We start from the raw sequence: 27,752 nt of genomic DNA, 5'->3' as shown, positions 1-27,752 counted from the left end.
ACTTTAGTAAACTGACATTATTCCAGTCGCAGACACAGCCTGGCAAAGACTGCAGAATTCTGATTTCTTATCTGTCCGTTTTTTAAACTGTAAATATAAAATAACTACTTTAAATTATATTATTGACTAAGAAAGAGATTGCTGATGGAATCATCCTGCATCCCTTTTTGAATACAGTATGTTATCAGTGCATGTCGCTGCATCTGTCTATATCTTTCCAGCTTGCTTCCCAATGTTATACTGTGCTGTATCAGCCTCAATAATACATACAGTAGGGCAGCTGTGTGACATTTTTTTCTCTCTTTTTCTCTCCTATCTGTGTGACATCTGCTGAACTTGTCGGGTGTTTACTGGTGTAACAACTGGTGTCTTCACTCCCCACCCCTCCTCTTCTCTCTGGTGCTCCCCATGCCCCCACACAATGAATACACTTGCATCCAGACTACAGAACCAATTGTCACGCTGGGAGGAAGGCAAATCAAATCTTACGGCAGCAACTAGGCGAGGAGATTGCTTTTCCTCTCAGTCGCAGAGGAGCGAGCCCATCGTCCCTGTGCCTCCGGTTTTACTGGAGAGAAAGAAGCAAAGGGTGAAAAGGGGAAAGCTACTGGGCTGCAGCAGCTGGACCACAAGTCTCCCGCAGGTCAAGTCTCACCCATTTCCTCCCATCTTCACCCTCTCTTTCTTTCCACTACCTTACCCACTCATCCTGACACTACCTATCATTCACCCGGCGACACAAGGGACTACATTCCTCCCTCCAGTCCTCCAGATGAAACGGAACAATAATTACGGGGATAGAGTGACTCTGGCCGCCAAACTGGGGCCGCTCAGATCACAACAACACATTGTCCAACCTGATTAAGTAGCCATTTGTGGCATCCTCGCTGTAGTTAAGCAGTACTCATCCTCTTGTCTGAAACTTGACCTCCCAGGAAGATTTATTGACATGTCCTCCAATTTGAGGTTGGTCAGAAATGTGGGGGAAGACATTACATTTCTTTACAGGAAGCATGGACTAATGCATCCGATTCTCCCTCAAAATAGGCTCTGTTGAGTGACTCACCATTGCCTAAGGTTATACACTCACATGTTGGGAGTTTTGTATTTCCACTGACAGTTTCCTCAATTGAGGAAATGTGATTATCTCCACTGAACCCTTTATTAACAAGCAGCTGCCGGGGTGAACGTGAGCTGTAGAGGAAGCAGCAATTTTGAATACTATATGAAGAGTCTCCTTTTGGTCGTACCTACTACACACACTTAGGAGAGCTCAATGTAAAAGCCTGAGAGGGTATTGCATTATGGAGAGTACAATTCCATTTCTGGACTGGAATAGCTTGTAGTTCCTACACACAACCTGCCATCCAAACCAATTACAGGCTGAAGCCAGAGTGACATTCACAAGAAATGTTCTATCTTTTAAATGAAGTTTTCCCCTTGTTACTCATGCCTTGCATTTTCATTAGTCTCCCACTGGATGCACAGCCACTGTAGAAGATGAGGCAGTTTAATTCTTCCTCACTGGGACCATTGGACTCCAGGCACATACAGCACATGTTTTCTATAGCATAACAGCATTATTAATACACATTATTGATCAATAATAGAAGCGTATATCTATTATTCTTTTAATGGAAATATATTATATATATGTGGTGCGATTTATAAATGAATTAAAATGTGTTAATCATTAATTAATAACAAATCTGAGTTGCAGTGTGTTGCCACCGCCGTTACCTTTGATATTTAATGGAGTAAAGCTGAACGGGAACAAAAGGAGTCAGGGGTAATACAAGAGAACAAACATGGTGTGCTCCAAATTAAGAGCTAATAATAAAATGTTAATTAAATTCCTTTTTTATGATTTAACCTCTCTGTATTAATGAGTTAAAGTTTAATAAGGGGTAAAGGGAGACATAATGGTGCTAACCTTCAGCGCAAACACATTGCATCATAATTTAGCAAACCCCGAACAGAGGCCTGCCCTTGCATTGTTGCTGATCATTATACACATTTTCTGGGAATATAATTAGGAGGTGTGAAGGCAAACAACAGATTATCCCCTAATGATTGAAGGTAGACCTATGCACTTTTGAGAATACTGAAAGATAACTGTATATCTGATACACACACACACTTTTTTAAAAAGCAACTAAAGAGACAGGAACAGATTGCATCAGTCGGATAATAATGCTGCACAGCATATATGTTGTCTCTGAAGTTCAGAAAATGGCATCAATACCGCAAATCTAAACAAACAAAGACATGCATTGGTAGCATTATAGCTCTTGCATATTTCATAGGCTGTAAACAGGTCATGTGAGCTATTTTCCAGAGGTAAACATCACACATCGGCTGCTGTGATCTGTCTTTTATTTATTCATGTATATAATATATTATATATCAAAAGAGACTCGAGAAGACTTCGACTACTGTGTGACATTTCCGCGGTGCCGTTGTCCTCACTGCTTAGATTCTTTTAGCATTGTGGTTTGATTTCCACGGAGAAGCTGAAAAGTTCAAAATGTTCAACCCCATTAACATCTCCTGAGAAGAGTGTGGGCACAGTTTGGTCAGCATGTATGACAGCTGTGCGGGGCCGCTGCTACCTCAACAGCAGGCCCGTGTCAAATGTGTAGCTCACTTGATAATCAGCAACTGCTTCAGTGCCTGCATTAACCTTTCTTATCAGAGAGGATTTTTTTTTCAACAGGTCTTTGATATTGGTACTACGGACTTCCCTCAGCCATTGACTCAAAGCTCTTTTTTATCAGCATGATGTATCTGCGCCGTGGAATTTTAAGTGAAGGCTCTGCTTTCTTTCTGTAGAAAACACCTGCATCTTATCAAACTTTGTCTAAAGGGTCATGTCCTGGCTTTTCGCAGGACTGGGGAAGTCCTTTGAGAGGCTTTGATACCCTTTGGCCCCCTGACATCTTACCAAGTGTGAGTAGAAGCTTGGCAGGCGCAGCAGGGGTACCTGTTCAGTGTTCACTCACCCCTCTGTCCATGTGCTCTTACTCGTCAGACATTCTCCTTGCTAAATAAATGTTGGAAGAAAATGAATGTTGGATGCCTTTGAACTGTGTTCTCTAATGTGGGTCAGAGATCTATCGTATGCATATTCAGAACGTCTTTTCATCTGCAATTGCGGAGTTAAAATCCCCCTGGTACACTCTTAATTTCATCTACTTCTCTTGGAGTTATTTATTTAATATTTCTACATTAATGTCTTCTCAAACATGGTAAAAGTGAAGAGTTCAGAAAAGAAAAAAGGGAAACTTTTCTTCTCCCTCTGTCTGCATGATAGTCTGTCCGCCCTAATGACTCCATTTTAAAGACGGTGGGCTGACCGGCAGCGGAGGGAGGGAGCAAGAGATGGAGAGCGGGGAGGGTGAAGAGGAGAAGAGAGGCTCACTGCAGCACTCTCCTCGGCTCTCCACTCCCAGTCAGCCTCTCAGTGTGTGTGCTTTGTAAGAGAATAGGATTCAGCCTTTTGAAAGCCGAGGCTGCTCACCGGGGCCTTTGTGGAAAATAACATTTCAACTGAAAGCCAATTACTGGTAACATTATTTTGTTGCTTCCATTATTAAAAGTACCTCTCTCTGTTTGCCCCCCATCATCCCTCAACCACAACCCCCACCCCACCCACTCATCCCCCCCACCCCTTTGCTTCGTTTTTTTACAGACGGAGAATTATTCCATCGACTCCAGTTACGTGAACAGCAGAGCCCACCTCATTAAAAGGTATGTGTTGATTAGGAATTGTTACCAGCACCTCGTTACCATTGTTATCTGTAATTATTTTTATCTAATGAGTGCACCGCTACCGTTGCAGCAGCTTGCATGTGTTCTTGCATGTTTCTCATTCAGTGTAATTGCAATGGGAGGATAAGATTTGGGGATAAATAGCATTACTCCATAGTGCGTTTAGTAGACATTTGTTGAAATGTACGCTCACAGATTATTAGATTACACACAGCAGCAGCATCAGCAAGTAATGATTCTCATATTTACAGGTAACCTCATTACTCGGCTGTAATTCAGTTTATTAGCAACACGTGTGGCTTGAATTGCATAAGTGTAAGACTCAAAACAACTACTCAATGATTACATTATATTCAAGAGATTTCTCAAGTGCTTTTCCGCCACTGTTTTTCAAAACATGAATAGCTTCATGAATAGTCAATAATTATCTTCTCTGTTTTCACCGGGTGGAAGAAGTGTGGTATAAATGTTTTCATTGTGCTTTGTATTTCAGTCTACTTGAAACAGGATATTTGATGGGGGTTACGGGAATGCAGGGTTTAAGGTCACATGATAACTCCCTGCTGCCAGGGTTTTGTTACCAAGCCCACTTGGGAAAATATATCTTCCTTTTTACCTGCAGCTATGTAACATCCCAGCCTTTCTTTTGTTTGAGGCCTACCCAGTCTTTTGAAAAGCTATTATGGCAATTTCCCCCCTAAAGATTCCGGCATTAATGTAAACAAAGAGCATTCAAGTGTGGGCCTCTGCAGCACACTACAAAGAAATCCCCCCAGGAGCCGGTGAGCCTATGGTCTGGGACAGGTGCAATTACAGTGATAACATCAGAGAGCCAGCATTACCTGCAGGGGAGAATTTCAGGCTTGGGCCCAGGAATGCAGCTACCTTGTACTGTCCTTCACTTTCTCTTCATATATTTTTGTTTGCACACTTTAGTTTACTCTCATTTTCTCATACCGCTCTCTCTCCTTTTATAACCTCTTTTCTCCATCTGCGTGAACTCATCTATATATTTTTCCTCTCCTGCAAGAACACATGTTCATATATTTACCCCTATTTAGTGTTGTTTGTAAAGCGGAATTTGTTCCAGTGGGATGGAAATCAAATGAAGGGAAATCATGCTGTTACTGTGCAGCTGTTGATTGTGCCCCCCCCACCCCTCCCGCTTTATTGACTGTGAGCCCCAAACAAGACAGATGCTCAGTTTGTATGCTTCCAGCATTTCCTACATCCATCTTCCTTCCAGGAATTCCTGATTACTGCAGTATTTGTTTGATTGTAGTGAGTGAGTGCCTCCTGTTTGTTCAATGCAATGCCCTTGAAGTCAGTGCATCCATCCAAAATGTCCTTGTCTGAGACACCCCATAGCTGCCGTGCTATCTGTGAAATTGAAAAATGATCCAAAAGAGGCTTAAAACTTTTCCTTTTTTCATAGTTAAGGCAATTGCAGAAGCTGTATTCTGAGTATTTGAAACAACTAAAAAAATACTATTTATCTGTTTTGAATTCCTGGAAATAGACCACGGTTAAATCATTTATAGGAAAAACAGTAAAAGGGACAAGGAGGGAAAGACAGACTGCTCGTCACAAACCATCAGCGTAAAGGGGACGAAGAAAAGCATGTGAAATAGGTGATGTGACATTTAATCAAAATTTTCCCTCTCCTCCCTGTTGGCCCCCATGTAGCACGTCGACATTCAAAGACCTGGAGGGGAACAGTCTGAAGGACAGCGGCCACGAGGAGAGCGACCAGACCGACAGTGAACATGATGTCCAGAGAGGACACTACGTTGACACGGCTGTCAATGACGTGCTGAACATGACTGTCCCCCCCAATGTTTGCCAGCTGCCAGACCAAGGTAAGACTGCTGCTTGTCTGAGTGTGTGCGCTGTGTGTGCAACATCCTTTGGAGTTTGTTTTGCCAGTTTCAAGATAAGACCAATGTGTATTTATTTGTGCGCCTGAGTCTGTTTTTATGCCACAAGAGCATCTCTTAAGGTGCATTATGCCCATTGCGAGCTTCAGATGTGCAAGTATGAATAACAGCACCGTTTTTTTCAGTCTTTGATGTCCTGCTAGAGCGGCTAATGTGAGAGATCTCTGACAGCTAAGGCTACCCTTTGATACAAGCTTAGGCAACATTATTGACTGATAGAAGCCATGTCTGCTCTCGGAGGGGGGGGGGGGGGGGGGGACCGACTTTAGATGTGCTTGAATGGCAGCAATTAGGCACACAAAGGTAGAAGGTGGAAATCTACATATCTCCACATGCCCTCATCCATTATTCAGTAGGATCATTTAGCAGGGAATTAATGTTGATGTTTCATTTCTGACTCACCGTTTAAAAAGACATCCACTTGGTTGGCAGAAGTCAGTGTAAGGGACGGGTCATACTGATTCTTAACTACTGCCAGTCAGACTGAGGAAGAGAGTGGGTCAGTAAGGGGAAGAGTGGAGCAGACCAGGAATCTACTATATGCACCTGAGGGTATTTACCAAGCTCAAAGGTAATGCCACATGCACAGGTGTAACAGCTCAGCAGAGCACAAGAGTCTGTGTGTGTGTGTGTGTGTGTGTGTGTGTGTGTGTGTGTGTGTGTGTGTGTGTGTGTGTGTGTGTGTGTGTGTGTGTGTGTGTGTGTGTGTGTGTGTGTGAAATACACAGGCATTTCAGAAATACTAACATTAGATATTATATACAGAGTGAGGTGGAAACCCAGGATGATATTTTACTGAGAGGACAGCACTCTCTGATATCACTTACTGTATCTGAACTTTACATATGCATATGCGCTGTGCTCCAATTTGGGAACTTGCCAAATTTCTTTTTTTCATTATTTTGGTTCCTTTTTTTTTTTTTACTAACACTGCCCCAGTAAGGCTGTCTACTCTCTCTCTCTACTCTACTTTCTTCTTCCTCTGCTCTTATAGGGTAGACATTTTAATGAGCGAGAGATAATGAAAAGGATCCTAGTTTCTGAAGAAAAGCATAAAGGAATGAAGATGATGGGATTTTTTAAAATGTATTATTTATCCATCTATTTTTATCAGGGGACTGTGAAGTGTGTGGGTGCGGTTGGAGAAGCAGTAATAGACATGTGGAGGCTCTTCCTTGTCTGTTCTTTGGCACATTTACCTTACCAGATGCTTCACTTTGAGTAATTTGGCTGTTGATGTTGTTTGACTAGGGAATAATACCATTAGGCAACCTACACTTCATGCTAATGTGGAATACAGTCATACAAATGGATCTGCCTTCACGGCCAGTTGCCCATATATTGTAATGAGCTGAGAAATACAGATAGACGTACACAGGGTCAGGAGTTATGGTGGTAACCATTAGAATAAACGTGTACTGCATCAGACCGTAATGAACAATGAAAAGTGAATTTGCTGACTATTGGTTGCCAGCTGTAATCACTTCACAACCCGCAAAATAATAATTTGCCATAAAAAATGCATGCTGACAGGTCTTCTACTGGGCGTCTCATTATTGGAGACAATTAGAAATGATGTACATGATAAATATTACAAGTGGGAAGAGCTCTCTGAGGCAGTTCTTTTTTCATTAACACCACCAATGATTGTATCTGTTTCAGCAAAATGAATGCATGCCTCTTGAATGTGTAATGCAGTCCACACGGCTGGTAAACAAACATGAGGCTATTTCACAGTGCTGTCCACTTTTGACCAGAACAAATGGATGATAACAAAGTATCTGTTTTGAATTACAATTAGGTGGTTTGTTATTGGCTTTTCCTTTTTGTTATTCCTTCCAGTTACTGTCTTACTTCTGGCCAGCAGTTTTCCTCAGTCAGGTCTTAACAAAATGGCTCCACTAGAAGCTGCTTTTGTTTTGGTAGTCAGTCAGCAGCAGTGGTCACACCAGAGAGTAATAAGAGGATGTTCATAATTATTAAATGAAAAGACCAAAGATCCTTACACGTACAGAAATGTAATGATAGAGCAAATGAAATCGTCCCTCTATTACCATCTCATCGAGTAATTACACAGTTAAAGGGCACAGTGGGCTGACAGAGATGGGCAGATTCAGCATGAGGCACATTTGAATCTGTCTCTCCTGTTGTATGAGATGAGTTTTTTTTTTTTGTGGCGCTCCTCAGGAGAACACTAGCTTCCTCGTTTCCCTCCTCCATTTTCTTCTGTGGAAACTCACTTGAGGACAAGGCAGAAATAGAACAGTTGAGGTTTATACAATATGAGAGCCGCAGCGGTTACAGTCATGTGATGATGTGGTTTCACTTTGAGCTCATCTGTCTTAATTGACAGAAAGGAACACTATCTGCGTGTTCGACTGCGTGGAATGAGGGAATCGTCAGAAAACAAATAGGCCTGTTCACTAAACACTGTGCTGCTTAGGTGTCTTGCGGGACTTTATGTTGTATACTGCGGGTCTCCTGCCTGCTAAAGCAGAAAACAAGTTGAGAGACTGCAATTGCCAAAGGACAACAACACACACAAGCCAAGGAGAGAGGAGCCTTGTTTGTTTCTTTTTTTTTACTGTTCTGTTTTTTTTATTGTGTGTTAAGTGCCAAGAACAAAAGGAAACAGGAAGGGGGAAGGAGGAAGGGTTAAACTCTCGGGCTTTAATAGAGCAAATGTTTACCATTCCCAGTACCATGTAAAGGTGATGTTTGCCCAGGAGACAGACCGTTACCTTTACACAAAGACCCTGCGTTCCCATCATGTTGGGAGCTTTCATGTGGGAATCCAATTGTGTGACGAGACTCAGCTGCTAACTAGCCGTGCGCTGAGTCACCGTGGGCTTGTTCTGTATCAATTTAGTTTTCAGTTTGATATTTGGCTTTTGTCCATCAGAGAGAGCTGTGCTTTTTTTCTTCACTGATGCGCTTTCAACTACAGCTATTATTCCTGCTCCAGCCACCACCAAGGAAACTTTCAGCGAAGTGCTTCTGAAGAGATTTTGGACTTAAAACTGAGCGAATGCCTCTTTGTTGAATCCCTGCCAAGAGTCTAAAAAGGCATGCGAGCTCTTTTTTTGAAAACCTGACCTGAAATATCCCTATCCAGTGGATTAGATTAGGAAGTATCTGAAGAACAAATTACATTAAATCTCTTAAAATCTACAAAGGAAAGGCTATCTTTAACATGTAATGGCTCTGACATATCTGCCAATAGAATAATAATGGCTGATATGGGTGTAACTATAGACTGAGAAGAAGAGCTATATAAAATGAATTCTTCTTTATCTTTATAGGCATGTCTGTGAAGTTAGGGGGATTTGGTTGAAATGTGCGACATGCTAGCTTTGGCTCTGTGGAACCATTAGTGTCAAGGGAGAAGCGAGGGAACAGACTCCGAGGGGGCTGGTGACAAAGAGAGCTAAATCTATTTTTTTCGACTTCCTTTGATTGTCATAGCTCACACTTTAATTCCTCCCGGATATGGATGAGCCATGGTTTTAAGGATTAAGATTCATGTATTGTTAAATCTCTCGAGTTATCTCTGCAGGCGGGAAAAGGGGAGCATGATGTTGCTTAACAGTGTCCGATTTGTGAGTTTAGAGGTTTCGGTTCTTGATTTTGGAATTATTTCCAGGTCAATTTGTAAGTGTTTTTCAAAAAAAGCCCTTCCTCTTGGCTTATTAGACTCAAAGGGATCCAAGACTGCTCAATTAACCAGAGCAGGCCTCTTTTATTTCTGACATATTCCTCGGCCTCCACCTCTGGAGAATATCTCTCATCTATCTGTTAGCTCCCTATGGGTGTGTGCCTGAAGCTGGAGCCCAGGAATGGAAGCCCCCTACGTGGGCCGCAGACTTCTCCATATTCCCTTCTTCCATCAGCAGATCCACAGGGTTTCACTGTTCCTAATTGATTTCAGGCCCCTCTTTTTTCTTTCTCTCATTCTCTCTCCCTCCAATATGTCTCTTCTGCCTTCGTCTCCTGTTTCCATCTACTGACTGCAAATGTCTCCAACCCAACATCTCCCAACGCTGTGCCAGTCAAGCAGTTTCCTTCCCCTGTTGAATTAAAGAAAGAATAAAGGCACCTCACATGTTTCTGCTGCCCTAAATTCAACACGGGAACATTTCTACATTTCTAGTTTGCAGTTCTCTGATCTACTAACGAAAATGCTGACAGGTGTCAGAATCAGGAAGGCAACAGGAACAGGGCTGTGCTGACAACACGAGAAGGGGAGAGGGAGTCTGTGAGAGAGGGAGACAGAGATGGAGAGATGAGCTGAGAGTCTAGTAAGCAGTCTTAGCGAGGGAAAATAAAAAGAGGAAAGGAGGAAACAATCTTTCTGACAGGTAGGAGTGATTCTTTTTTGCATTCTCTCACTCCAAGATAACTCTGTGGAGGATTTGAGTGATTCTCAAACAACGTTAGATTGAATTAAGCACCAAAACTCTCCTTGTGATTCAGGCTGGCAACAACACGTGTTGCGTTATGATATTTTGTGATTAGATTAACATACAAACTCTATACTGACACCATCCATTTTGATTTTGATTTGCCTAATCTAATGTGTAACCCATGGTGGAGGTAAAATGGCTGACAGTGACAAAGAGCTCAGTGCAATACAAGCATTAAGGAAGATAGAGTGCACACACACACTGCATGCTCAAACACACCAGAGACAGCTTGCTAGCAGGTGTACTGAGGTCTGTAATGAACCACCGAGATGCACATTTTGCCTCTGAGATGTAGAGACTTGAGGAAGTACTGTATAAGGAAATGAAATGTCATTTCAAGCTGTGTCCATCTGTGCTCATCTCTTTTATTGTGCTTACATCGCTGAATGAAATTAGTTTGGCTTATTGCGATTAAACCTAATGTACATTTAAATAAAAAAAGAGCTGACTATTGTTGATTTTGCACCTGGTAAAACAGACCATCATTTAGAAGAAAGACGTAGAATATGTTTTCTCCATATTTATTTTTAAATACAGTTTCTCACTGAGTAAAACAAGCCAGTTTCTGCCCAAACTGCACTGCGTTTATGTTTGCTCTGAATTCAAATAATTGGCTTTTGCCTCTTGGAAGTTTTTGTTTGCAGTACTTGCATAAGTAAACCAACAAATTCTTTAAAAAGAAAATATGGTATGTGAGCTCTTCCCTTTAGTTCTTTAGTTAATACCACAAGGGAATGAGTTAAGAGATGTGAAGAAGTGCTTAAACAAACTTGACATGTTTGGATACTGTTACGTTTTTACGAGCATCGCCTCTAGCTTTCTCTTCCTCAGTTTTACACAGCAAAGCCAAAGATGTATTCAGAAGGTCTTCTTCCCCAGCCCAGACGGAAAACATATAGTAATGTTATAATAGTACAATGGCATCCCCTGAACCCTCATTCTGCCAGAGCTCTCCTGAATATACCCCGTGTATTTAATCAGCTCAAGAGGGGACTGCTTATCTCTCTGCACTTGTCATGGATAGCGTATTGAACATATCAGAGGGAGAAATGGGAATAGTTCATTATTTTCTAGGGCTCACAATGAGCCTGATGTATCTCATTGCAGGTCCTCCACTGACAGCTCATTTTCTAGACAATCCTGGCATTCAGTTCACAACGCGGCAGGGAGAGACACGGAGAGAGAGGGAGGAAACACAGAGACAGGGAGAAAATAGGGCTCCGGATCTCCATTGCTTATTCATGACGCTGTGGCATGCTAGGTGTGTTAATAATCTCCGCAGAAACCAAGTGAATCACAGTTGTTTGTTGAACACCTAGCCTAGCCAAGCTGGGCCCCAATCGACAGCAGATGGGAAAACAGGGGGATCAAGATGATCCAAGACAGAGGGAGGGAGATTAAGAACAGGTAATGTGCTGAAGTTGATGGGGGCCGAGTGTGTATTAAAGCGAGAGGAGAAAGTACCTGAATTTTAAATCTTGTCTGAGAGCGTATGTACAAAGTATATTGAGTGTGTATGTGTGGCTGCAAGTGTGTGTCTTTAAAGGTTAATCAGGGAAGAAGAGTGAGAGGAGGAGGAGGATAAAGAAATGGCGCAAGAGAGAAATACCATTGGGTATTGGGTGGGGGGAAATAGAGTGAAATTCAAGTAGCAGAGCTGCAGCGGTCTCTAGTCTTCTCGCCTTTTGTGGCTCAGATTGATTCTAGTTCTGGTCTGAGGGACCGAGGGAGCAGCCGTTTTTCCTAACCGCACCTTTGTGTTTTTAATTCTTTGAGGTCACTGAGTGGGCACAAACTCATTTCCACTGCAGCAGAATTCAAGCAATAAGACTGGGGGTTAAACTAGAGGGCTGTGTGGCTGGGCGGCACTGCAGCTAAAAATCTTTAACGTGCCGAGGGTCTTGTACCTCCAGTTTGATGCAGGCTTGCCGCCATCTGAACAGAATTTACATTTAGCAGTGATTATCTTATCTTCTTGTGATTTAAAATGTAACATAATCAGAGGTCAACAAAGCCTCTTCCCCCATGGTGTTCTTAGTTTTACAGCCTTCCCACCCACAAGCAGTGCAAGTGCTCTCTCATGCTGCCGTGTGGTGACAGCCAAGGCAAAATATGTTTCTTTTAGAACTGTGATGTTGCACGTGTGTTGAAATGTATTATGTTAAATATAAAACAGCTAAACCAAGCCATTAACTGTAATATACTGAACAATACACATTACGAGGCTCAACATGAACAGTTGTCAGGTTGGCATTGCAAACATTCTTGAGAAATAGGCAACTCATTCTTGGCCTTATAAATGTGTAAAAACAAATCATGCATTTAAATTATTTTACTGAATAATTTATGCGTTATAGATATTTCATTACGTATTATATCTGTGAAGAATATGACAACAGCTGGTATCTTGTTTACCAGAAATTGCAGGTTTTGACACATTAACTGATTAAGAATTCAAATTCTTTAAAGTATCCGTTTGAAGAAAAATCACCACAAATTCATTTTGGTTTCTGTAATTAGGCTTTTATTCTTTAAAGGGCATATTTGTTAAAATACTGAAGTAAAACTGCATAGTATCTTAATTACTCAAAATATAAAGTGACTGAAATTGAGGCTGACATCAGCTCTTAACAGTCAGCGTTGAACCCTGCAGTAGTGAATTACATTACTGTCTTACTGAGAATGGTAATTTGATGACCTTAACATGGTAGATTTTAACACTTCCATCCCAGCACTGGTCCGGACATGCTAATATCCTGGAGTTTTAGTGCAAATGAGGAGGCTGGATGACTGCTGATCAGCTGAGTGAAAGATTTCAATGCCCTGCCGGGGGAATGTGTCCCCAACTGATGAGCCATTATTGTCTGTCTTGTCAGGAATCTAATTTGCGTGGGTACTAGTTGGCCACCAGACCCACTCTGCCTCGAGGACAGAAAAAAGCAGATAATGTAACTTTAGACCCAATTCTGATCCTGTGCTGACAACTTGAGTCCCTCTCAAGAGTCCCTAAGTCCTGCTTTTGTTAAGGTATAGTCCCTAATGCGCCTGACCAAAAGCATGACTTACCACAGCCTTGTTGCTGAAATGGTATGACTAAAGACTGATACCATGTGGAGTAAACAACCTGATGAGGACATACTATACACATAGACTGACTCAAAGGAGCCTCAGTGTGTGGCTGGAAGTGGGCAGAAGAGTCACAGAGTGACTGCCAAAGCAAGGCTTGTATTACAGGGATCCCAGGATATCAGACACCAGGCAGCCTGTGTTCCCTCCAGGCAGGGCAGAGTCTGGCAGCTGGCCCGTAGCCCAGATAGCTATAATCAGCTCCATTACCTGTGACTCCCATTTATGAGCCCTCATGGTGGACCCATGGCTATACTGCGGGGGTTAAGGATGCTGTGAAATTTAGGAATAGCTAACTGAGCATGCAGTTGCTACACCTGCTGCAGACACATCCTTTACACACACAGAAGCACATTCGTATGCGCCACACATCTTTTTGGGGCATTATGTGTCTTGGCACGAGGCGTTTGTTTTATCTTCTCCCTCTGTGAAAGGAAAGATTAAAAATATACTCTGCTCTGTTTAAGGGGGAAATCAGCTGTCTTCTGACAAGTACATTGTAGACCGCAGTTTTCTGTCCAGAATACAAAGAGACATTTATCACTGCAGCTGGGGTAACGGAGGAAGTGAGAGGGGGTGTCTCCTGTGCTGCAGCAATGTGGTTCTTTTTTTTTTAACCCCTATTACTTCCTTTCTGTGGGAAAAACACTATAGCTCCATCCTCTTTAATCCATTTGAGATTTCCGATGTTCTATTTTTCTTTTTCATTGTCTACCTGCCACATGCCTTCCCCCACCCCCTATTTTTTTTTTAATCTTAGTTCTCATCACCTTGTTTCTCCTGACAACATTATTACTCAGATGGAATATGTAGCGGGAATATGTTAAGTTATGTCGTCCTCCTCAGTTGTGGCAACAAAAGGTTACTACCTCAGGCATACTTCTATAATATTTCCATATTTCCCCATCTCATGTATATTCAGTTAGACGATTTATTCTGTAACATTTAAAGCCGTTGAAATGCAGAATTTCTCTCTCAGAGACTCTGCATACGCTGTGAAGCATAGCATGGTAGAATCTTCTCTTTGGATTTGTTCTCAGCAGAAGTTAAACAGAGGTTAAAGAGAAGTCGTCCGAACCACCTCTATCATTACTATCTTTCATTCACCAATTAGTGTCAGAGATCTCTCTCTGTCCCCTAGATGACCTTGCAGGGATGAGCTCCCTGTGTGGTAATACATTTTGAGTAGGCCTCAATGGTGGGAGTCACGTTTTGGCTGCCAACGCCCCAGATTATAAAGAATTGATGAGAGAGTGAAGGGACTGTAACAGAGACAGTGTGTGTGGACCCTCCCCCGGCCTTTTCTTAGTCACCTGTCTCTGCAAGACTTCACTTGGTTCCTGTCTTTCAACACTTCTTCATATTCAAGAAACTCCCCAGACCTCAGCTCTCTTTAACTTAAGCAACTAACAATTCAGATTAATGACACATACATCTCTATAGAGCAGGGTTATCTTGGTTAAATGTAGATCAATATTTGAACATGCATAACCTGAACATTACGTTGAGTTAACTAGTCAATCTAAATGAACGTGTTATGCACACACTGCAATGAGCTGCCTGCCTGCGTGGTTTCTCTTCATGTGTTCAAAAGGTCAAGAGCTGAACAGGATGCAGCGTTGTGTTTTCTCCATCGAGCATAGCTGGCGGTGGTAGATAATCAAATTAGAGTAAATTCATCAACATTAAAAACATTATTCCGACTTTGTTTTGTTCCGTTAATAAGATGTTTCCTTTAGGCTACCATTCATCTTTCTGGGCATTAAGCTAATTATCATACTATATTAGTACATTATGTAAAATAAGGTTTGTGTAAACCATGTAAGAACTACATTAACTGTTTCACAAATCTGCTTATTTACATTATAATGTTGTCGTTCTTGCACAGTATGCACAAATAATTGCGGTACACTCCAGGAGACTTTACTGTCGACCCTTTTATATACAATTGACTAAAGGACTGATCTCTCTGAGTGGATGCATCTTGCCAGCCAAATGTCACTTTTCAAACCTCACTGCCCCCCCCCCCCCCCCCCCCCCCATCTTTAAGGGGAGGATAAAAGGTAATGGAAGAGGTCGGCTGTTAAGTTTAATGGCAGACAGGAAAGTCTCAGAATGGCTCTTTTTAATGATGTGCTTGATTTCATGCAGTCCTCGTTAAAGATTAGGCCAGAATGCATACAGAGGACAGGCAGGGAACTGTGGCCAGACTCTGCACTACCCCCCCCCCAACATCTGTAAGATCTGCAAGGGGGTCTCAGGCTCCCTTGTGAGTTCTCAGGCTCATCGCCCTGCACTCCTTCTGTATTCAGCTCACATTAGCATCAGAAAATAAATAAAGCAAGCAATCAGGCCGTGACCTCTTATCCACGGTGCCTCGGCCCCTCACCCTCCCTCCTTCTTCTCCTCCCCCGCCTCCTCCGCTGAAATCGGCATAGGTTTAACTAGCTTGGATTTGCAACTGAATGTCAGGCTTGGTGTTTGGCTATACCACAGGGCAGGTTGTTCCTCGGCTGTCTCCAGAGAAAAGAGACTCAGGGATCGAGGGGAGCGAGGGAATTGGATCTTTGACACCTGTCACTTCCACTCTGCTGCACCTTGCTCCCTTGCCACACATAAGGACTTTTCATGTCACAGCTCAGCATGTTATCATGAGTGGGCACAGGGCTTGAGAAATCCAATTACTACGAGTGTGTCAGACCCCTGCCATCATTCTTATGTATGCTATAGTCATGTTCCTTAAATCAGAAAATATGTGCCTATTAGTTCCTTCTCTTTTCTTCAGACCAGTCTTCCACCTCCATTTCAATCTGTGTGTCTTAGATACGAGCTGCAGCTGCCTCACTGCGGCCGACAACCCTCCATATAGTGCCGCGCTGGCTGGTGGGTGGGTGGGTGGGTGGGTGGCTAATGCTACGGACATTGCTTCTGACTGTCTGATATTAAGTGGTATCATGGTGCAGGCCTCACATGGAGACTAAAATGGAGAACCTGGGAGGGAGTCAGCATGCCTCACAGTTGCCTAACTGAATGGCCTTTGTGACAGGAAATAGAAAGTGTAAGAAAGGCCTCTCTCCTGCTTCTCCTCTGCCCAGTAGGTGTGAATCTAATGCATTTCCACGCAGCAAGGGCCCAGCTGTTTTCTCCTTATTTCTTTTATATACAGCTTGTCCCTGAGTGACATTGTCAATCCGGTTCATGGGGAAATAAAGAACCTCTCTTTTCAAACAATAATAGGTCCTTATGTATCCCACTCCGTCCCACTGTATGTCTGCATGCTGAGCTTAACCTGCCCATCACTCCACCTACCACTATGTTATTGTGTCCTACTGCCAGAGGCTGTTAAAATTGCTGGGAAAAGATGAAAAAAAGGATCAAATATAAGAGAGAAGGACCCATGCTGGTGCTTCTGCAACAAGATAAAATAGAATTGAAAACACATAGACTTGGCTGACACAAAGTGAACATGACTGAATGAGAAGCCACATTATATTAATTATGTAACGCCAATCTTTTGAGGCAAAGCTGAGGTTCACAGACAGAGAGAAAGGAATTCCTAAGTTATTGGTATGCGGTCAGGTCCTTGGGAGCTGGACACATTGACAGTCGCTGAAGAATTGTGTTTATTTCAGATGGCTTAAAGAAATAGAGCTTTTTAGGAAATCATTATCTAAAAGAAGAAACTATGACAAATTTATCTTAGGGCAAATAAGATAATGGTTTATTTTCCAGGATGTTTATGGGTTATAGATTGTTCAATCATAAATCTATTTTCCCACAATAGTTCATGTTGGATTTTTGACTGTTGGGATGAAATCTTGGCTTCGCAAATAGGAATCTTGGCATTGGCAAAACATCATTTGTCATGGACCTCTCAATTTATAAGGGAAAGCTTAATGTCAAATAGACATTGGGACATTGTGTTTTTTATCATCCAGTATAACATTGTCTTGACATTTCCGATTGTTAATTCACAACAATTAAAATAGTAGGGATTTCCTGACCTATAGATTCAGTGTAGGAATGTCAAATTGTTCTTTTTGGTTTAGGTTTAAAACCAAATGACATAATTGATTCACCTGACATAAAGCAATGTTTTGTCACCACAGTTTTTACATCAGTAAACAGCACCTCCTCTACATCACAGCTCCCTGTAAAGCTTTCCTCTCCCGACAACCCCATTCATAGATGTAATTTAAGAGTCTGTTTCTGTTCCCCTTGCTTCTCCCAGACTCAAGGGTTTAGGAGCAAATTAGCTTGCTAGCTCGGTCAAGCTTAAACACAGAAACAAGGCGTTTTTGCCGGGGTATTTAAAGATGTCCTCTGCCGATGCATAGTTGAGGAAATGAGCCAAGCAGACAGAGGCAGGTAGGCAGGCGGTCTGAATGGCTGGCATGCTGGAGTGGGTCTGCAGCTGGCCTGCTGTGCAGAGTTCTGGGCTGCATTGTATTGTTGCTGTGGGCCTGGGGCGCCAAGACACAGGTTAATTTGTAGCCCATCATTAGAAGGGCAATTTGGACGCTGAGAATTGACAAGGGTGACATTTACTGTGTAATTAGAGCAAAGTATATCACATCACGGTACAACACAATACTTCTTCTACCTTCATCAACAAAAATGAGTTGTTATTTATTGCTGATGCAAACCATTAGAGCAACAAACTAAGTATTAAAGAGTCAACGATAGCCCAAATGATGTTACAGGTTATCTATTGTAGATATTATCTATTTATTATCTAACCAGTGTTGAATGTGGAAAGTATTACTAGGCAGAACAACCAACATAACTGGAACTGAATCAAAAACATTGAACAAATACACACTTCCTGAAACCTCTTTTCATTTGCATAACCTAAGTGTAAAGTGTACCAAGAAAAAAATGATTAGATCTTTCATATATGCCCCTTTGAATGACATCTAACTCTTCTGTGGCTAGATTGGATCAGAATAATGTATAGGCAACAACATATGCAGTTTGCGCTTTTGGTCTGTTATTACTTTTGTATCATATTGACCATGTAAAAACACTTTTTTTCTTCAAGCTGGATCTGCAGTGTGATTAAACAGTTGGGCTTTGTTCAAGCATGACAGCGGCCTTTCCAGAGGCTTTCGTGTTTAGTAAAGTTCAGCCTCATGCAGCCAGGCTTAGGTCTCTGTGTCTGGGTTAAATCCAGTCCAGAGTGCCTGTGGAGAAAGTTAAACAGTCACTGGCTCATGTCATGTTTAAAAACCAGTGCATGAATTATGGTCTAAAAACCTGCCCCTCCAAGCGTTGCATATGTGATGATAGAAGCCAACGGTAATGTTTCCACAGTCTGACTGAGAAACTGCGCCCTGTCGGAGCGAGTGATTGTAGGAGCAGGGCACAACAAGGTGAGGAAATCCTTTCTGCAAACATTGTTATATATTGTATTACTAGAAAGCAGACCACCCATGCACATCATCATGAAAAGCAGCTCACATCATTTCCACTACATCAAGCAGTCCATTGGCTAGTGGTCCTGCTTTTGAACAAAACAGTGCTCTGCGATGACATAGTGATTTATAAAACACCATAGCGATTGCTTTTTTCCTCCCGCTGCTGTTACACAGCTGTTAAACAGATGCTGTTTGTACCAATTTAGAAGCTAGTGCATTGTTTGTCAACACCAGTTTGGAGATGCATTCTTTATACCAGGACCTGCTGCACAATGCACAGTCTGCATGGGCCAGCAGAGAGGGAGGGAATACATACAGAGGAAGTAAACATTTGGCTTGAACTGCTGCTCACTTTTCAAACAGTTACTGACAAGAGCTTATAAAGAACAGCGACTGTAACACTAGCTCAACATTCAGTTAACTTGCCATTTGGTATCGGCTTTTGGGAGGACACAGAGAGGCCTGGTGGAAGTGACAAACTGTCAGACACTTTCTGCAGTGCTGCATGGATTAGACAGTGAATTTGTTCTTGATAAATTGACTGGTACTAATGCTCAGAAATAGAACCGGTGCCACATGAACCCCTGGCTTCACCAGCCGTATGACAGTACTAACAAGGCCGCCTAGTGAGCCTAATTTCCTTCACATTTAATATGTTACTGGGAGAGTAGAAGAAATTCTGTTCAGATAGGCAGAAGTGAGAGATTTTTGGGTGAAGGATTTATTTAATTAAAGCGATGTCCGTGAGACAGCAGTACTGATGAGATGAAAGAGGACAGAAGGAGAGGAAGTATAAAGCATTGGCTTGTGCAGGGAGCTACGAAGGATCAATATGGGGGTGTCAGAGGGGGGATAGCTTGATGTGACTGAACCAGATGCTGTTGGGAGAAGGTGAGGACTCTGTGCTGTGTAGAGAATGATGGCTTGCGTGGCACACTAAGGGTGCCCCTCTACTGTTTGTAAAAACAAGACCATCACACTCCATCTTGTCGCTCCCGCAGGAGCCAGGCCTCCAGGCTGATTTATGGCCCACAGACTGAATTGGCTGGCTGGGATGACAGCAGAGCTCGGACTCTCCCTGGTGTGTAGTGTGGGAGACTGCTCGACCAAGCCTCAGCCTCAGCTGGCCGGAGAACTGCCCTTTGCTGTAGTTAGGGCAGACTAGATGTTAAGCTCCATCCCCGGTGTTAGGATCAGGCGGGGCCGAGCGTGACGCGTCTCGAGCATGCTTTGCAGTCAGAGCACCAACCATTCACATTCTGCTGGTGCCATATTTTCTGCATTTTTCCTCCCCTGTGACTTCCATCAGCTTCTGCATCACAGACTCCATCAAGACTCTGTAGTAAGAGTCTTGATTTAATCAATCTTTGCCATCTAACTGCCAGGATGGAAAATTAATGTGGAGAGCAATTAGAAAGCAGCCATCTCAGTGTCAAAATAACACCAAGATGAGAGCAGAAAAGTAGGCGGCATTTTAGCAGCAAATGAAAGCTTTCTGTACTCTACTCAGACATGGCTCCCAGGCTGTCCTCAGAAAGAGTCATCAGGACTCTTCTCACATGTATTTAACTTTCTGTACATCAAATCAGTCCTCGCACACAGCAATAAAAACAGGCTTAAAGCAGTGTCGGGGTTGCTGTTAGCTTTTTCAATCACCAGAACTCAATAATTGTCTTTCCAGACTCTAGACAATATATTTGATGGCTTTTTGATTGGGTTTAATAACAAGGACGTTTAAGAAAGGACAGGAAAGCAGGGGAAATCAAAGGGATGCATTATTAGTGCAGGCCCCAAGAAAACATCACAGTAATATCTACATTATTCTGTCTGCCTGTCTGCTAAGGAGTGCTTATTTTCATATGACAAACTAAATCAGGACACTGATTGTTATTGCTACAAAAAAAATTCAGCATACAGAGGAAATACAAAAAAGTAATTTAAGCCAAAAGTGGCAGACACTCTTTGTAAAATGATTTATCATGCCACGCTGCTGTTCCAAATTATTTTCAGGGTTCATGCTGTAGAACCGAACTGACTGAATTGTGTCATGCAGCATGTTGCCATCGCCTTTGTGGCTCCAGTTAAACCATGAAATAACAAATGAAGATTTGTCACCTGAATCTGTTCTCACTTCAGCTCAACCCTGTGTCTGGCCCTCCAATCCTGCCTTCTGTTTATTGTGGCTCCTTACAGACTCATTCTACAGGATTACATCATTGTTCTCAACCTTGAGGCTGTGTGCACTAATTTTGGAGGGAAAAGCGTCTGTGTTTTCCAAGCCCTGCTCCATGTGTTAGCCAGCCAGGACGCAAAATAGCTGGCAAAAGCTCATAGAGCTTTTCGGGGAGTTGCCTCTTTCACTGAACACATACCTTCCCCTTTGTTTCTGGGGGTTTAAGTCTTTTGCTGATTCTTCTCTTTTTTGCTAAATTAGCAACAAACAAATAGCACCTCCAGCTGTAGGACATGAAGGGATCATTATATGCGGTGCACAGGGGTACATTGAGCAATGAGCTTGTCAGGTTATGGGATCCCCATGCTGAAGCTGAGGATCTGTCTGCTGTAATTTGAAGTCAAGACACCTTGATCTGATTGAGGGGAAGCGGCAGGCCTGAATCGCCTGCTGGCATGCTGCAGATGTGAGATGAAATGGCAGGGAGCATGTGGGGTTTTCTCCCTGTGCTGATGCAAAGTGATGCTATTCCAGGTGACTACAAACGCAACAACATGACCTGCATTATCAGGAGGATTTGGCTTCTGTATTTAAAGTGGCAGTATTTATTATTTTTCAAAACCATGTGCATCGGTACATACATATTTCATGTGCTCCCCAGTGCCTTTATTCGTCGTTGGACCTTATTTCAGCAGTAAGTACAGTATATCTGATTTGATAGCAACACTTTGGTGTTTTTCTTCCTCTGCCTCCACTACCAACAATCTGTTTGTATTTCAAATGTGGAACACTTAAAAACCCAGGCAGCCTCCGCCTCCCGCTGGAGCTCCTTCAGTAATTAATAGGTATTAAATTGTGAATAGGAAATGTTCCAAATGACATCCTGCACCGTACTGTACTTCAAATCTGCTCCTGGAACTGATTGGCAAGCTTATTTTCCTGAACACTTTGAATACACATTCACAGCAGGAGGTGCCTTCACTGTCTTCTATTCTCCACTTGTTGACTTCCAAAGTACCGCGGTAAAATCCATTAATTAATCTCCAACCATTACAGTTTATGGAATAGGAGGAGATTGTATTTGTAAGAGGTCGATGGCCCGTCACTTTTTTTATTTAAATGTTTTTCTCTTCCATTTTTTGTGAGCCTTTTCGAGCAACATCTGCGTTTTATGAAGCTCTAAGGAGAGGCAGGATGTGCAGTGTTAATGGCACTTGCCTTTCTTAACAATGTCATTTACAACCCAGTTGCTCTCCCATAGACCCCTAAAGCAAAGAGAGAAATGCCATTCACTGCATATGCATGCACTGCAGTGTAGCGGGCATACAACTTGTGTATTTTTCCTTCTGCCTTGAGGCTTTTCATGCTTTAGGAAGTGCTCTGGGCTATAGACAAAGACATTTTTTTTTGAGAAAATTGCATTCATAACCAAGATGCTTGCAAATCTTTAATCAGCAGAGAAAAATATCTGCTTTGTCTAACAAGATTTGTAGAACACTTTCAGAGTGTAGAGAAGGGATTGTGTAAAAGTCTACACGTTTTTTCAATGTCAGAAAATACATTATATATTATTTCTAAATATACTTAACATTGCTGAAATGAATCTCGTCTTTATTGTTAGCAATTTGACAATAAAAGTGCATTAAGTTCAAAATGCAGCTGATGACAAATCATACATCAGTTTTAAAAAAGGACATGGGATTTGAAAGGGATTTAAAATAACACCGCCGCAGTGGACAATCCAATCTAGTATGTGGGCAGGTTTTATATTTTTTTGTATTCATCGCCTCCATTATGTTTCCTGGTACCTGTTAAAGACTCTCGTAAAGACTTTTGATTACATTATTACATTCTGATTGGATCCCTTCTCTTTAAACAAAACCCCCAGCTTCATGCCTTTTGTCTCCTTGATTGCTGCCGGTGCAGTCCCTTGGACTAATCAGCGCTCATGCAAATGTACATGCATACCGGAGTGGAAAACACATTTAATTAGCTCATTCTTACTGTTTGGCCTCATAAAATTATTCTAACTGTATAGATATTTTATGAAACTGCCTTTTTATTCTGCAGTGTGGATAATGTGGACGATAGTGTTGAATGATATGTCATATAGTTTACACATAAATATTTCCTATTAGTTGCTAATTGGGGTGTAATTGTAGGTTATATTTGAGAGGCTCGTAACAATGCTGACCCTTGTAAGGATGAGGATGTCTGTATTTATTCAATTATCAATTCTGTGCCGTCTCTGCCTCACTATAAAACATTCTTGTAGACATTGGTCACTCATGGTCTGCATTTTTGTGCGCTGATGTTAATTTTTCAGCCTTCAGGCATGGTGATTCCTCCAGAATACCACTTGCCATATTTGGGTTCAAACAGCCCATGATCCCCTTTACTCATGCATGCAGTCATTTAGTCACCATGTTATCTGTCTGTCTCATAAGATTATACTTTATGAGAGACAGCTCTGGCATATCTGCCCCTGAAAAGCCTGTCTCCAATCTTTAAATATCGATCCCCAGGGTCTAAGCAGAGGTGCCTCTCATGAGTGCAGGAAAGAAGGGAGAAAAACAGATCATTAGTGATTTTAATTAGGTGATCTGTCAAGCTGCGATTGCCAGATGTAAGCGTATGCATTTGGGTCGATGGCAATCCCTCTCACAATCCCCTCTTGTCACCTTGGGCCTCTGGAACGGAGGATGGCTCTTACTAGAAGTGAAACAAGCAGTCGGGGAGCGAAGAAATGTGTCATTGCGCATCTGTGTGGCAGGTTCTTTCTCAAAATTGGAGCAGGTGGAAACACAACAGCGCAGTGGCAAAGATACATTTTGGACTTGTTAGGTTTTCTGGGGCTGAATAATTTTGAAAGTGTGTACTATATATCGTGTTTATAGATTCCTCCCACCAAGCTCTTTCACGATGAACAGTGTATGTATATGTGAATTAAAAACAAACATGAAAACTTAATTAAAGAACTTCAGTTTGAGTACCGTAGCATGACACTTTTTTGGTCGTTGTAATGATGTTAAAACTGTCTTGAAAGTAATTTCCCTCCATCACAACAAAGTACGATAGAGCGCCGCTATAAAGACTCAGGCAAATGTTTTTTTCACTCCAGTGTTAAACATCATTACATATTTATAACCCGGCGCCAGATGACAGAGACAGAGAGGAAGAGAGAGATGAACCAGGCAACATCACCGCAGCTCGTCTGGTGTCTCTCTCTGCGAGATATCTGATTGCATTGTTTAAACCTGCCTTTCATCTAGTGTTGTTACAGAAAACCCAATTATACAAGAGTTGCAAATGGACTTTTGATTTAACAATTCATAATTTAATTGGCATATTAGAAGTACCCTAAACATCCAGCTCCAGTTATCAGCGAGCGGCATTACCGGGTCTACAGTCCTGAGCAGATGCTCAAATGCATTGCAAGTGAAAGCTAATCATTCCTGAATATTTTACTTTTTTAATTAAAACAAAATGCAGCATTGGTTTTCATTTATGTGTTCTATTATTTCATGACAGAAATTAAATCAAATAAAAGCCTCATAGTAGAAACCTCTGAGTGCAAATGAGTACAGAAAAAAAGGCTGGTTTTCAGACAAATCTAATATTAATGTTCTCTCTCCCTTTTGTGTCTCTACAGATCCCAGCGAAGGCTTCCACTGCCAGGACGAATGTCGCATCCTTGGCCACTCGGATCGCTGCTGGATGCCCCGTGTCCCGGCGCGTGTCAAGTCACCGGAGCACGGCCGTAATGTCATCGCTTTGTCTATCGAAGCCACCACAGTGGATGTGCCCCACTACGAGGACGGCACCATCAAGAGGACTTTTGCCACCTTCGGCAAGGATGGGCCTGAGGACGTGGAAAGGGGAGAGTTAAAGGGAAAGCGGACTCAGGAGTCTCAGGTGTGCAGCCCCAAGGCCAATGGAGGGGCTGTCCGTGAAGCTGGCAACGGGCGTGAGGCATCCAGCCCCATCACTTCCCCTGTGCACCTGAAGAGCCCATTGTCCAAGCCGTCATCTGCCTACAACACGCTGAAATGCCGCGACGCAGAGCGAATCGCCAACCACAGCCTGCTGCGGCAGCCGGAGGGGAAGGACAGTGAGCCAGCTGTCAGGGAGATCAACACGCTTCTCCACGATGGCCGAGACAAGGAGTCCCCCAGCAGCAAGCGCCTGAAGGACATTGTGCTTTAGCGACCTACTCTATGACACACACCAACACTCATGCACATGCCGTGTAAACTCACATATATGTACCCCGCAATAGCTGTGTGTACACAGAAGAAAGTCAGGCTGTGGAAGTAGAGAAACACATCCATTTGCAGTATGCAAAATTCACAAGCCAGCTCCTGCTAAGGATGATGAACTGTAGTATGCTGCAGCTAGTTGTGTGCTCAATCTGAGGTAGTGGACGTGGCTTTGTTGTAGTCGCAGTACTTTTTCCTTGTTTGCTTTTTGTTCAGTTTTTCGTATATCAGTCTGCACTGAGTGGACAGGCAGGTTACTGTTGACTGCATGGACATGGACATGGCCAGTGGACCTCTGAAGCGCTTGCGCCAAAACAGGACCCTGCGTGTTTGGACACCTGAGGTGCCGATTCATAAGTACAGTTATGCCTTTTGAACTACTTTTGTATCACAAACTGATATTTGCCTTCTTTGGTTTTTGCAGTTTGTTCTAGCTGCCAACATCGCTCTTTGTTCCTTTGTATAGTGAGCTCAATCGATGTAATAAACGACATACACAGGATTCATCTAAAAATATTCTCAATTTACTCCTTCAACAGTTTTCAGTGTGTTCAGGGGAAGGAAAGAGAGGCCTCCTGGTCTCATTTGCCACTTTCCCTGACTAATAAGAGAAACTTTCTCTGCCTATCCCCGAGGACATCCCAGTGTCATCAGACTGAGGTCTTTACAGTATTTATATTTTATCAAGGATGGAGCTAAATGAACTCTCGCTATCTGCCCGGCCGCTCTGAACACTGGAAGTGGGACAGACAGATCCTTGTGTTCAAATTGAGTTGTATGAAAAAAAGACTTACTGCTTTTGAAATCTCCTGTGCCCAATCTTGATTGTAGCCAGTGGAGCACAAATTAGACCTTTGTGCTCTGGTCTTGTACTTTTTTTGACTTTTGACTATGGGGCTAGGATAGAAGGGATCGTCACTCATGTCTTGCTATGTGAAACTCTCTATAGGGTTTACTATTATCATTTTTAATAACCTGTTGTTATGTGACAATCCCTTTAATGTTTTGTTTCAAGAGAAAAAAACAAATAAACATTGGTGTTAAACTGAAGCTACAGTAGCGTTTGTTACACAAACACAAAAATAAAAAAAAACATATATGCCAAAATATATTTTATAAATAATTTAAAAATGTATAATGAGAATATTTAATGCTGTGTAGTTATTTTATGAGTAAGTTATACTTGAAATTAACTTGCTTTTGTTCATTTTGTCTTTTGCTTTTATATTGAATCTGATATTTTTTTTTTTTTCAAAATGAACTTGGATTATTTTTGTTTACTGTGTGACCCCTGGCAACTGTTGCAGTCTACCTTGTTGTAAAGAGTTTCTTATTGGTCAGTTCTTGTGCCATCAAGTTTCTGTGTGGGCTACTAGAAAAAGTAAAAAGACAAAAAAAAGTGATATCAGCACCAACATTAGTGTTTCAGTTCAATGAGCTTAGAGTGAGATAGCAAAAGAAACCAAAAAAGATGCAAACAAAACCTTAAAATGGACGGATGTTTCTTATCTTAGAATCTACGGAGGAGAGAAACAGCACCCAGTGTTCTCCAAGCTGGTAACAGGGTTCCACCTATTTTATCTGTTTAATGAGTCCCCTTTCCTATTGGGCCCAATCAAGTTCAAACGAGACTTTTTAAGCCTCAACTGAGGGCATTTGGAAGCAGAGACTAGCTGTGCTCAGCACTGCTATCACCCATGCCATCTGTGTTCAGTTGATCTCAAAGATAAGGTTAAGAACAGAGTGGTATAAACAGGGCTCTCCCTCCTACGAGCATCACACAACAGACTGGGTGGAATCATGTTTGATCAAACTAAGGTCTTGGAAGAACCGTGTTGCACATCAGCAATGTGGTTGTATGTTGCTTTGCAGTAAACTATGTACAATGTGGAAAAATATGAATGAAAATTGACAAATTGCATACAACAAACTAGATCTTGTAGCTGAATGTTTTGCTGGTCTCACCCATGGCTTCTGGCAACATGAAAATCGGAATAATCACTGAATGTATACAGCAGCTTATAATTAAACTATTAAATGTTCACTGATTGTTTCCTCGTCTTTACTCACCACACGTAAATTATAAAGTTTTACTGATATTTTGTGTGCAGAATTATAAATCTATCGATCAATCATTCAAAGTTAATGTCAACAGCCCAATATCACACATTTTACATTTGTCTCAGGGGGCTTTACAGTTTGTACAAACAAACTACACACTCTGTCCTTAGACCGCCACATCAGACAAGGAAAAACTCCTTCAATTAATTGGGGGGGAAAGGAAGAAACCTCGGAGAGAGCAACAGAGGACCCAGGATGGACAGACTCGCTATACAGTAGGTGTCGTGTGAATAATACTAATAATACCCAAGGTCCCATGTCATGCTTTTCTGGTTATTACCCGTCCCCTTGTGTGTTATGTAGCTTTTTATGCATGTAAACGGTCTGGAGAGTCAAAAACCCTCAAAGTACACCCTGTAGCGAGTAACACTCTAACACAGAAAATACCTGTCTGTGCTGCCCCAGAACGCCTAGTTGGAGATTTCTCTTTTTCCATTGTTTACTTCTTGGGTATAGTGACGTATTTGGGTATAGTGACGTAACAT

At 42.1% G+C, this 27,752-nt stretch overlaps 1 protein-coding gene across 8 annotated transcripts in view; it reads left to right on the top strand.

Moving 5' to 3' along the window:
• pcdh19 (protocadherin 19) overlaps positions 1-27,190 on the top strand; it is a 53,476-nt gene extending 26,286 nt beyond the window's left edge. For 4 of the 8 annotated variants that reach the window (XM_034211777.1, XM_034211772.1, XM_034211774.1 and 1 more), the window contains exons 3-5: positions 3,692-3,750; positions 5,458-5,630; positions 24,540-27,190. In XM_034211777.1, coding sequence (XP_034067668.1) covers positions 3,692-3,750; positions 5,458-5,630; positions 24,540-25,093 — 786 coding nt within the window. In that variant the 3' untranslated portion in view covers positions 25,094-27,190. Of the gene's footprint in view, positions 1-3,691; positions 3,751-5,445; positions 5,631-24,539 lie in introns of all 8 variants that reach the window. The other 4 variants (XM_034211775.1, XM_034211771.1, XM_034211773.1 and 1 more) reach the window with 1 other exon arrangement.
• Positions 27,191-27,752: the final 562 nt, after the last annotated feature.

The sequence above is a fragment of the Gymnodraco acuticeps genome, unplaced genomic scaffold (assembly GCF_902827175.1).
Source record: "Gymnodraco acuticeps unplaced genomic scaffold, fGymAcu1.1, whole genome shotgun sequence".
Classification (NCBI taxonomy): Eukaryota; Metazoa; Chordata; class Actinopteri; order Perciformes; family Bathydraconidae; genus Gymnodraco; species Gymnodraco acuticeps.
The sequence above is the reverse complement of the archived record's forward strand: the minus strand, read 5'-3'. Positions and strand labels throughout refer to the sequence as shown.